The following is a 12,316-nucleotide window of genomic DNA, read 5'->3' as shown; positions in this document are numbered from 1 at the left end:
TATGTATTCTTAAATAAGTTTTTTTTTTTAAATTATTGAAACATTTTAAAATTTAATTTTTTAAATAAAAAAGTTCAATATAAAAAATTGGCTAGTAGAGTTTGTAGACTAGTACTGGCGTTGCCAGTGAATAGCTAGCGATCAGTCTAATAGTGTCGGTGATTTGGTAAAATGTCATGGTGTTAAGGCATAACGAGTTGCAAAAGTTTGGCCAATTTTTTGTAGCAAAACTTTGTGTCTTCTGCCCAAACCTTCAGTAGCAGGGCATATGTTGCTTAAAGTTGATTCAAATTGTGGCAGTGTTAATCCACTTGCGGCCATTGGTTCATCAGTGAGGGCTCTCAGCCACCCTCGATGGCAGCTGGTCATTGACTCCGCTAACCAAAATTTGTATATTTATTTTTAATATGTTTATTATTTTAGTAAGAGTTAATAGAATGACCCTTAAGGTTTCATTAAATGACAAAAATCCTCGTAGTTTCAAAAAAAGTTAGCGACATGTTCCCACCCAAAAGTAGTCCCATTGACAAATTCATACCCACCCACATTTTAAATACCATTTCAATACCCAAAACATAATTTTATTAGTAATTTTTGTTGTTAGGAAGGGCAAGATGGTAAAAAGCTCATAACTAATTAGAGCAGAATGATCACCAAACAATGGTTGCCGGAGAAGAAGAATGGTGCACATTAGCAAAGGATGCTGCACGTTAGCAACATCAGATCCGATAGACTTTTGCCATTTTTCGGCCAACTCCGACGTTCAAAATCACTTCCAACACCACCCAAAGAATCCCCATCACCTCCTCTACAAAGCCCAAGTCTCCATTTACTGTCATCACTCACCATTTCCCACCACCACCTCCATTCGCATGGTCGACTCTTCAAGTCGGAATTCCGGTGGATTTCTTTGCTAGAAATTCACCCAGACACCACCATCACACTCCCCACAATCCACTCTACAAAACCTTTACCTCTATCACCGTCCCTTGCTTGCTGATCGCCAACTGTGAATCGCACGACCTTTCAACTTCCAAGCCGATTTCTAGTCGTTTCCAGTGTCAAAAATCGTCCCTGCCACCACCAATCAACTCCCTGAATCTTCCTCTCCAAAAGCCCCAACATTCTCAATCTCGTTTAATCACCAATCGCCGATGATTGAAGCTTCCCCACCTTAAGGTTTTTTGAGTTTTAATTGGATTAATTGAGTTTGATTCGTACAATTTTTGTGTTTGTTGGGTTGAAATATAATTGAGGAATGTTTATTTGCTGATTTTCTGGTCGTCGACACTCCCCAACACCGGCGACAAGTGCCGGCAATGGAAAAGGCTGAGAAGAGAAGACAGAAGAAAGGGGTTTTTTAGTAAAGCACTTTGTTTCCCACCCAAGTTAGAGGATAACCTAATATTTGGGTAGTAAAAGGGTGTTTTAAAAGTTTGAGGGTGGGAAAATGTCAATGGACCAATTTTTGGGGTCGTTAACTCTTTCAAAAATGACAAAAGTTCCCGTTTTTGTTAGGGATCGTTAAAACTTGAGAAGGATTTTGTTATTTAATGAATTTGAGATTATTGTTGTTAAAAATCTTAATAATATTTATCTAAATACCCTTTATTGTTTATTTAACGTCCAAAACTTAACAATTCATCAAGGTAGGTTGATATTCATTAATAATCTTAGGGTTTTCATTATTATTATTATTATTTAACAAAACCTCAAGGGATTATTTCATTAACTTTTTTATTAATTTAGTTTTAAAAAAAAAAAAATAGGTTTAGGTTTATGTTTACCATTGGGGTCTATTATTGTAATTGACTATTTTTTAAAATAGCATTTAAATCTAAAAAGTTAAGAAAACCAACTTTTTAAAATCCATTTATAAATATAACACTTCTGAAATTTATTAATGTTATAGTCACTGAGATGCCGCCTGTAAAATCATAAAGTTACATAATGGGGATGGGTTCGGAACCATTTCTTTGTTCAATAGCAAATTTTGATTCCCAATAGTCATCAAATCTGTCATTAGTTTATACAATTTTTAATAGTTTGACTGAATTAGTAAAGACTCATTTATTTTGGCACACTAAGATATGGAACAAATTAACACGAAACTCAAAAGATGATTAGTTCAAAACTACGATAAGTAATTAATGGTGACCAACCTCTAGATGATGTGACGTGCACATATGCCCGGCCCTCTCCCTCTATTGCGCTAAAAATCTTTCTTCAAAATGTTGATGAATTATTTCGATAAATCTCTGGTGTTTTTACTGGTTAATCTCTTCCATTTTTGCCAAAAAAAAAGCCAATTTATGCAATAGTAATGACCCAGATGTAGTTTATAAAGTTAATAACTACATATACATATACGTAGATTGAATTCGAACTAATAAAGAAGTTTCATTTTCATGAGAAATTCTAAAACAAAATACTTTTTTATTCTTTTATCTAGGTATAGAAAGTATCTATAAAACAATCTCATTAATTTATGATCATTGAGAATTCTGAGTCTTTAATATTGATTCCATTGCATCGCTACATTATTAACACCACCATATTGATTAGTCAGTGATGTGCAAGACTTTTCCATAATGTTTTTATCACAACACCATGAATTCAGTCTTCCATCTTATTATCCATCATAAACCCTAGATTGTTGTCTGTATAAATGTACAATCATCTACTTCTTAAATTCCTGAAACCATTATCTCACTATCCAAAGAATTATTATTACTACTCTCATGAGATATGTAGCACTCTTGCATATATATGATCGTTTTGATTACTCCCAACCATATCTATTAACTCTCCGATTGCAAACCCTTGATTGGAATCCATGTAACCACTTTCTTCTATTTATATTTATATAGTGAATTTTTTGTATTACATTTAATATGTAATGGGTCGTTACTAATAGGATAGAATTGCTTCAAAGGGCACTTAGATTTCTTCCCAAAAGTGGTAGCTGTTGAAGAATCTTCCGCCGTAGATAGCGGGTCTCAGCCGCTGAAACCGGTGATAGAGATGGAACTAAACGGTTACAAAAGCAAGGCCAATAACCACGTAGGTGGCCGCTTTGTATTGGATAAAGTTAATAATAGAGAAAGTTAGTTAACGAAATTGGCGGGTAAGAGAGAGAAGCATCCGCAAGTCTCAACTGAATTTTAAAAAAGAGGATTATGAGAATCCAAAGGATGTGAAGTGGATTTGGTTTTGTCTCAGCGCTTGTGTTGTTCGTCTCTCTTCTTCCCCCTTCCCCTTCCCTGAATGCCTTACCAGTGTTCAGGGTAAAAACATATGCTTTTCTTTTCTTCATTTTCTTGTTAACTGTTTTTGTTGCTTTGAAATTTTAGTTATTCAGCATTTTGATTGTTTTTGTTGCAGAAATTTTGGCGATTTGTGAGCGGAAGAGCGAGGGAATGATATATTAGCGTGTTGTGGTTTGTTTTTCATTTTCTTGTTGCAAATGTGCAGGCTGTTAATAATAATCATGGCTATGTATACATATATGTTTATTTGTATTTGTATTTGTAGGTCACAAACGCAAATTCAAGAGAACGAACTCAGCACTTTTATAACAGGAATGCCAATATTAGGTAAGAATTCAAGAGTTAATGTTTTAAGTAGTACCCATATTCATAAATTTGGTTGAAATAAATGATAATTTATGTTGATTAATTGAAGGTTTGATTGAAGTGCATAAATGTGATGGTTCATCTCCTGGGGAAGACTAATTATCGGGCAAAATTACCCTGAGAAGAGGTGTCCTTGGCATGAACAGCTTCCATTCTCAACTGCATGAGACTCTTTGAGATGGCAGTAGCCATCGATCCACATCACGGATTCAAGCCGTTTAACCGATCCCAGAAATGCAGACTCCAATCCTTCACTCAGTTTGACTACAATATTCTTGAACTTAATCAAACCAATCTTGCTCACTCCTTAAAACAAGCTTTCGAAGTTGCTAATATTCACAGAAGCTTCTCCACCCCTTGCCTTTCTTTAGCCAATAATGTGGAGGACGAATTTGACACCAATCAGCGGATTGAAATTGTTGGCGGCAGAGGAGCTCCACGGGTGCGCGCCCTTGTTGTTGAGGTTGCTATAGCTCTGGCCTCTGGTGTTGAACCAATTCCTGTCTCAGGTGGCCTTGGTGGTGCTTACTTTTTGCCTGGCCGAAATGGTGACATTATTGCTGTGGCAAAACCAATCGATGAAGAGCCTTTAGCCTTCAATAATCCTAAAGGGTTCGGGGGTTTCATGGCAGGCCAGCCTGGTCTTAAACGCTCAGTTCGCATAGGGGAAACTGGAGTCCGAGAACTTGCTGCTTATCTTCTTGACCATGATGGATTTGTTGGTGTTCCTCCTACAGCTTTAGTCAAAATCTCTCCTGTTGGGTTCAATGTTAATGATTCATCTCCAATTTCAAACACACCCTTTAAGATTGCCTCACTTCAACGCTTTGTAGATCACGAATACGATGCAGGCGAGTTAGGTCCTTCCAGCTTCTCAGTAGCGTCAATTCACCAGATCGGTATTTTTGATGTACGAGTTTTAAACCTTGATAGGCATGCTGGAAATATGCTAGTTAAGAAACATGATAGGCATGAAAATTATGGTGGTGAGGCTGCAGAGCTTGTGCCCATAGACCATGGATTATGCTTGCCTGAGTGGCTTGATGATCCATATTTTGAATGGCTGCATTGGCCTCAAGCTTCAGTACCCTTTTCAGAGTCTGAACTTGAGTACGTTAGCAATCTTGATCCGTTCAAAGATGCAGAGATGTTAAGAGCCAAACTTCCTTCTTTAAGGGAGTCATCGATCCGGGTCCTAATCCTTTGTACCATTTTCCTGAAGCAAGCTGCTGCTGCTGGTCTTTGTCTAGCTGAAATAGGTGAAATGATGACCAGGGAGTTCTGTGATGAAGAAAATTTGAGTGTGTTAGAGACTGTTTGTGCAAAAGCTAAGGAAAAAGTAATGAATATATTAGAAGATGAGAAGGAGGAGGAGGAGGAAGAAGAAGAGGAAAATAATGATGAAAACAAAGAAACTGAACAAGAGTTTGAAATGTTTCAATTCGAAATTGAAAATGAGGACAGTTCCCATGATGTTATGGATCTTCCTCAGCCCTTACAGAACCCAGCTGACATGTTTAATGCAACCAAAACCAAACGGTTCTTATCCGTAAGAGCAATGCCGCGGTTACAAGACCCTGCATTGTTTCCCTTATATGAGGAAAACGTCCCTGACAATGGTGACGATGACGATGATGAAAGTGATTCAAAATCCATCAAAGAAAAGAGTGGTAATGGTGAGAGTGACAACAACAAAGTAGGAGGATTTGCAAAGAGCATGAGTTTCTCAGTGAGAAGTTACAATTGTGAAAGTGGGGGAACATGTTTTGGAGAGATGAGTGAAGGTGAATGGGAAGTGTTCTTGAAAACATTTGAGGAAGGTCTGCCTCAAGTAATTGAGGAAACAAAGTGCATGACATTGAAACAAAGGTTGGGAACTTCGTGCAAGTTCTGAGGAATAGCTAAAGGGAAAAACGGCCAACTTTATGAAATGGGAAGATTAAGGGTTTGTATTTTATCAAGAAGTTACTGTAAATTTATGCCTCAATGACCTGTCTTAGTTTAGATTGTAGATATAATGATATCTATACATAAATACATACATACATAAATTAATAGGACACCATATGGGAAATGGGATTGGCAAAGCGCCATCCTTTCCTACGATTGTTTTCTTTCTTTTGTGTTATCATTATCGTACATTTAGATAGAAAAAGAATTCCCCATTGTCCCTTTTAACATCATCTTTGTAATGGTTTCATTTGGAATTCAAAAAATTCTTTTTTATTTCTACTTTTTTTGGTTTGTTTGTTTCCTCTATTATGTGCCTAACAACTACCAATCATACCATGGAAGTATCTTTACGTCAATTTCGTAATGTTCAATCGCAATAAACAAAGTGCTCTTTTTGATATAAGAAAAGCAATTACAGATTTTCTTTTTAATAAAAGAATAATGCTACAATTACCTATGGGTGTACATCGAATTTGTACATTGAATAACGTGATAAAATCTTGATCATTGATTCATTATAAATTAATATTAATTAACGATCAAGATTTTACTACGTCATTCAGTGCACAATTTCAGTATACACTTTTCAGTGACTACCATTTTCTTTAATAAAAAGCACTCTATTTGTGGGCTCTAGAGTCTAGAGGCACTTCACAGACCTTTTATGTCAAAGTCTCACACAAAAATAATTTTTAAAGGTAATATAGCCTCAGATTAATAATAACGCACGACGTATTCATAGGCATAGTATTTAAAACTATGGAAAAAAAAAAAAAATNTTATAATACAGTACTAACATTATAAATACTATAGCTAACTTAAAAAGGTTTATAAGATTGCTAAGTTATAATCGAACAAATGAAACGTTTACAATATGATTAGGTTTTCAGGACTTTCAATCTAAAAAAATTACGCCATTTGTCTGAAACTTGAAAAACATGTACTAAACATGCATTAAGCAATGAAAAGTGGTGGGGTGCTCATGTAAACCAGCTGCTTTGCTATCTTAAGAAAAGAGATCAATCTCCTAACAATTAATTGTTCATAAAGGATCTCTTTCCTATTTGGCACATGTCATCTTCAACCCAACTAATCACCATTTAGACATCAATTAATTAGTAAAAATAATCAGAGATTTTGCGATTACAGTCAAAACTCAAAAGTTTCATATCCAGCCATAGCCAAGCCTACACAAAATACTACGATTACAGTCAAAAGTTTCATATCCAGCCCCAGCCAAGCCTACATAGAATACTACAATTACAGTCAAAAGTTTTATGAAGAACAAATGACAAAAGTCATGTCGCATTGATTATTGCTCCAGATTAAGTTTGCATCATTATAAAAAGGTTTTACTGCATTTACCAAATGCTTATCCAAAAACCACAAGCTATGAATTACGAAATTATCCATACACAGACACAACCAAGAACCACTCACAACAATGGCCTCACTCTCTTCATCTCCTTCCCTATTTATGTGATTCTGTCCTCTTCTAAAACCCTTAAAACCCTCTCAAAAAAGTCAACTATGTGATCGAAGAATGGCTACCTAGATTGAGGAACAGGGCTGTTGTCAACGATGGAGCTGTCGTCAACGATTTCCAGCGAGGAACGGAGTTGTCGTCGTCGATTCTAGCAAGGGAGGAAGACGTCGTCGATTTCCGACGAGGGAGGAAGACGTCGTCGTCGATTTCAAAGAGCTCAAATGCGATTTGGGTGGGATTTCAGAGATAAATTTTCGCAGAAAATAGACAACACACACAGACGAAGCTGATAAATTTTCGCACAGAAGAGAGAACTGAGAAGAAGCTGAGAAAATTTCGTAAGAAACTGAGAAAATTTTCATAAGAAACTTGAGAAAATTTTCGTAAGAAGCTGAGGAGTGAAAGAGAAGAACTGAACGCAATGAAAAGGGTTTTCGCGTATTAGGGATTTTTAGATTTGGACCGGTTTATCCGTCGGTCTGGTTGGACCGGCAGTTGCAAAAATCCGGTTTTCAAACGGTTTAAAACGGTCTATTATATTATAACGGTTTTAATATTGAACCGAACCGGACACATGGCCGGTTCACGGTCCAACCGGTTAGACCGACTGGTCCGGTCCGGCTTTTAAAACAATGGTACCAACTACTAAGCTGATACTGGCTAAGATTTTCGATTACAGCAGTAATGAATGTAGTCAATGATCTCAATCCCATCCAAAGTTCATTGTTTATAAACCAATAGTTCAAATCAATTCAAACTATCGACTACTGCAGAATAGACCAAAATTCTGAATCCCAGAATTTTATTAAGTTTTAAACAGTTGCAGTTACATTCATGGCTCAGTTACAATTTTAAACTGGATAAAAGAAAATAAATAGTCCAATTCAAATTTATTTACAAGGTATACGTATCTAAGTTTACAAAGTATACAACAAACTAAACCCTATGGTAGTATGATTTCATTTAAAAAAAAACGCCCTACTCCCAATCAGCATCAAAGAATCCCGCATCTTTCATTTCAGAGTAATATGCACTATCCAAAAGAAAATCTTCCTCCTATAAACATCATATAATCCAGCAAGCTCATGTTATTATTAGGACATAATTAATCATAAATAAAGCCCGGAAAATTAACATCTTTAACAATTAACAAAGGAGATAGTAGTGGGGATGATCACCTGGAAAAAGTCTGCCAGAAAAGTCACAAACAAGAAAGGAAGATAGAGTGCATGATAGCAGACAACTGTGAGATTATACAACCTGAAAAGAAAAAAGATAAAACACTTCATGAGTACTAAATTTAATAGCTCTCTTTTTTCTAAATGAAAATTAATATTCTGAGTACCAAATGCCAAAACCAGCTCCGATTCCAGCAAGAACACAACCAAACAATGCAACTGCACTAACGAAGAACATCACAACGATGTAGTGGTAAAATGCTGGCCTAGCTGCAAATTGTAGAAAATGTTAGTTTATCCGATCCCTTGCTATAGTAATATGATAATCGAGCAAATAATGTTACTCACAAGGCAACTTCTCTCTCCACTTTGAGAAATGCACAAATAAAATGAAGCCATAAACTGCAGTAAGTAATAAGTTGTGGATGATCCACATGCCCCACTTCATCCGATGAGTACTTTCCAGATCAAAGAACAGTGGGGACCCAAATCCAAAAACATATATTACCTGATAGTGAAGAGTTCAAGGTAAATTAGGATTGAAATTGTTATAAGATCAATATTTTCAATGGTTTAAGCACAACCACAGAATGTGCAAGTAAAATAAAAACCACAATATAAATATAATGTATAACTTGCTACTTTCATGTGATAAAAAGAACTCAGGTTCAAATATCAGGGCAAAATCAGTTGAAAATTAAAAAATTATAGGATATATTTAATCATTCAAGTTGCCTTATTTTACGCAATTGGATCTGAAACAAGATTAGTAAATTAGCTGATTCTGCTACTAATAAACACGCCAAGTATCCCCAGAAGTGGAAAAGACCGTCACCTTAACATCCTCCCACTGGAAGTAATTCTTGCTTCAGGGTGAAAAGAGGAACTGGAATGAAATCAGGAGTAGTTGACAATAAGCAAATAAGCATGAAAATAAGTGAGTATAATCTTCTCATGTCGTAAATATTACTTAAACATATACCAAGTCCAGTCATTTCATTTGAGGGTACCTCACCAAGAGATTATGAGATTATCTATTGTGCTGTCAACTGGGAACAGGCACATTATTTATTGGATTTCAAATATTTCTAGAAATGCTCCTTCAATCTTTCGAACACTAATTAAACTATTATCAAACAAAGGAATCTCTATAGTCTCCTAGTACAAGTCTGAGATGTATGATTCACAATATCTAAAATTCAACTGTGTTAAATGATACTTCAATTGTCACTGCAATCAGACAATTATGAGTATCTCACTACACTTCACTGGCTAACAGTTAGTTAGAAAGTGTTCCGGCTAAGGCCTATAGAACTCATTTCACTCCGGTTATAGCTGAAAGTGGCTTTGTTCTTATCGTTCAGTGGTCACTCGCCTATAGGTAAGTAAAGAAGGGATTCTATTGTATTCCGATACTGTTACGAGCTGTCTTAACTCCACTTACTTCTAGGCCATTAGCTCAGTAAGCTCAGTAACTCCATTCTCTTATGCCAGCCTTACCTCAATTCCCTTCTTCGCCTCAACAGCTAAAGCATCCCTTTCTGCAGCTCCTGAAACAGCCGAAGAACCTGGAGTTTATGATTCCGGCAGGAGAGGTATTCTTTACTGCGCTCTAGCAACAAGACAGCTAGCCGATCAGTCGTAACTGCCCCCGACAGCCACTCCTTCTCTACAGCTTGCTCGCATAAGGACGCTTCGCTAGCAGCCTATTCTCATCAAGCTACTCCGAACAAAGAGAAGGAATACTCTTTAGAATGCGCTAGCAGCAACCCTTAGCCGCTCAATCGTGCCTTACCTCAGTAGATGCATACGCACAACGCGGTAGGCACTCGCTCACTACAGCTTGCTTACTTAGGAAGATCGCTTCGCTTGCTAACTAACACATCAAGGAACAAACAAACCTTGCAGACGGAGAAGGGGAACTCTACTTGACAGACAGATAAGGAATCCCCGTCTCCTAGCTAACAATACCTCGTCGGGATGGAATGCCTACTCGGAACAAACTAGCCTGAAAAAGTGATATTTCGTATAATAATAATGAATGAATGAATGGATGGAATTGGATCATCAACGGGCGAAGTGAGTAAAATACACTCTTTCTTGGCTAGTGTGTAGTAGACTCCATTATGGTCATTCGTAACGGCTCCATATAGTTTGATTTTGGGGCGTAACGTTGTGATTGTTCCATCGACTGACCGATAGACTAGTTCCAGAGGCATCTTCCATTCATATCGATTTGGGTTTTTCTGCACCATATTTTGATCTGCCTCTTCTTCGACCCGGAATTCCCATCAAATCCTTTACTCCTCGAATACAATGGGATTTTACACCTGGCGAATCTTTCACTCTACCTCCTCTTATTAACACNAAACAAATACATTGACTAATCTTAACGCTATTCAAGATGACGAAAATTGTGATGTGAATTTAAAATTAAAAAAAACAATAGAAATTACTAAAAACAAAAACAACTAAAATAACATGACAAAAGATCACTGTGCAATGGAAATGTTAAAGGTTTGATTCTACCTAAACCAATTTTGACAACTATGTAATATAAAAATTAGATTCAGAACTTCATTGATCTAAAGATGGCTAAATCTCTCAATTTAACGCAATTGCGAAATTTAGGTTCCGCTCCCACTTAAAACCTAAACCGGCCACATAAATCTCATAAGACTTTCCCAAGTATCCTATTCAATCTATGATCTATGCTATTTTAATGACTTAAAGTGATTTCACCACCCAGTTAATCATCACATCAATAAAATAATTGAACACAATGAAGCCCTAATCAAAAGATTTTTTAATCAAACTTCACCACCCAGTTCATCATTCAATAAGAACCCTAAATAATTAAAGAAACAACAAATCCAAAAGCATTAAGCAAATCACACAGATTCTTGTAGAATAGTAAAATTCTTGAATACCTTGATAGAATTGAAAATCTACTCCATAATCAAAGTGATAACAATCAACATCAATTTTGAACTCATCATCATAACAATTCCAAACTAATACATAAAAGTAGAGTAAGAGAAAACAAAAATTGAAATCTTGAAGAATTGATCTCTAGAAAGGTTTTGCACCAACTTCTCCCAAATGAATGGTGCTAGACTCTCCTCCCCCCTCCCCCCACTCTCCTCACCCCCCGCCCCTCCCTTGATCTCCTCCTCTTCCTTGATGTGTTTTGTTTCAAGAACCCTAGCCTCTTTTCTCCCAAGTCATCCCTTTTTTTTATACAATTTTTTTTTTTCATTGAAGAATCATGCATGTCACAGCGGTAAAAATTCTTGCTGCGGTGAATGTGAATCTGGTGAATTCATGAACATATGAATTGTAGCCCTTCAAGTCAACTTTCTAACGCCTCAAGAACTGTCCAATTCTGAAGTCTACAACTTAAGTTATCTCGTTTTTACTCAAAACTGATGTTCACCCTACAAAGAACAAAACTTCTAATTAATGCATTTCACGGCCAAAGCAAAGGTTAATGAAAATCCTACTGAAACTCAATATAAAAATAAGGTAGAAAACAAGATTATCAGACTATCGGGAGCTCATCATCTATCAGGTAGCAAACTATTGGAGTCATCCATAAATCACTTGCGTCGGTGGTAGACACCTCATATGTTGGATCTTTCCAAACTAATAGCCACTAAAGGTAGACAAGCGAAATGGTTTATGAGGTCATGGTTTGGATGGACGACCCAAGATTAGCTAAAGTGTCAACATAGGTGTTCTTTGATCGTGGAATTTTAGTGATCGTGAATTCCTTAAAGTTGGATTGGAGTTCTTTCACATGAGCAAGGTAAGCCATCATTTTGGAGTCCCCCGCTTGATAAGTGCCTTGGAGCTAGATGACAATGAGCTAAGAGTCTGAGCGAACATTTATCTTGCATGCTCCAAGTTCCTTGGCAAGTGAGAGACCAGCGATCAATGCTTTATACTCGGCCTCGTTGTTTATTGCTTTAAAACCACAAATCAGGTCGCCTTATAGTGAAGTAAGTGAGACTCCTATACCAATCCCATTCATATTTTTGGACCCGTCAACTAATAAAGTCCAC

General features: G+C 36.7%; 2 protein-coding genes across 3 annotated transcripts; one reads left to right on the top strand and one right to left on the bottom strand.

Moving 5' to 3' along the window:
• The first annotated feature begins 3,798 nt into the window (after nt 1–3,798).
• LOC116136460 (phosphatidylinositol 4-kinase gamma 8-like) lies at nt 3,799–5,529 on the top strand. Its single transcript, XM_031422161.1, has one exon. The coding sequence runs from the start codon at nt 3,799–3,801 to the stop codon at nt 5,527–5,529; it is 1,731 nt and encodes a 576-aa protein (XP_031278021.1).
• A 2,460-nt stretch (nt 5,530–7,989) lies between these two features.
• LOC116136479 (protein CANDIDATE G-PROTEIN COUPLED RECEPTOR 2-like) lies at nt 7,990–9,263 on the bottom strand. Of its 2 annotated transcripts, XM_031422179.1 has the most exons (5): nt 9,088–9,263; nt 8,601–8,760; nt 8,420–8,522; nt 8,253–8,334; nt 7,990–8,130 (listed from the first exon to the last, which is right to left on the bottom strand). In XM_031422179.1, exons 2-5 carry the CDS (start codon nt 8,698–8,700, stop codon nt 8,053–8,055), a joined length of 363 nt encoding a protein of 120 aa, XP_031278039.1. In that variant the 5' UTR covers nt 8,701–8,760; nt 9,088–9,263; the 3' UTR covers nt 7,990–8,052. The 2 variants fall into 2 exon arrangements, with proteins under 2 accessions (XP_031278039.1, XP_031278038.1); XM_031422178.1 differs by having other exon boundaries at nt 8,601–9,263.
• Between the last annotated feature and the right edge of the window lie 3,053 nt (nt 9,264–12,316).

The sequence above is a fragment of the Pistacia vera genome, unplaced genomic scaffold (genome assembly GCF_008641045.1).
Source record: "Pistacia vera cultivar Batoury unplaced genomic scaffold, PisVer_v2 Contig314, whole genome shotgun sequence".
NCBI lineage: Eukaryota > Viridiplantae > Streptophyta > Magnoliopsida > Sapindales > Anacardiaceae > Pistacia > Pistacia vera.
Note: the sequence above shows the minus strand (reverse complement) of the source record. Positions and strands in the feature narration are given on the sequence as shown.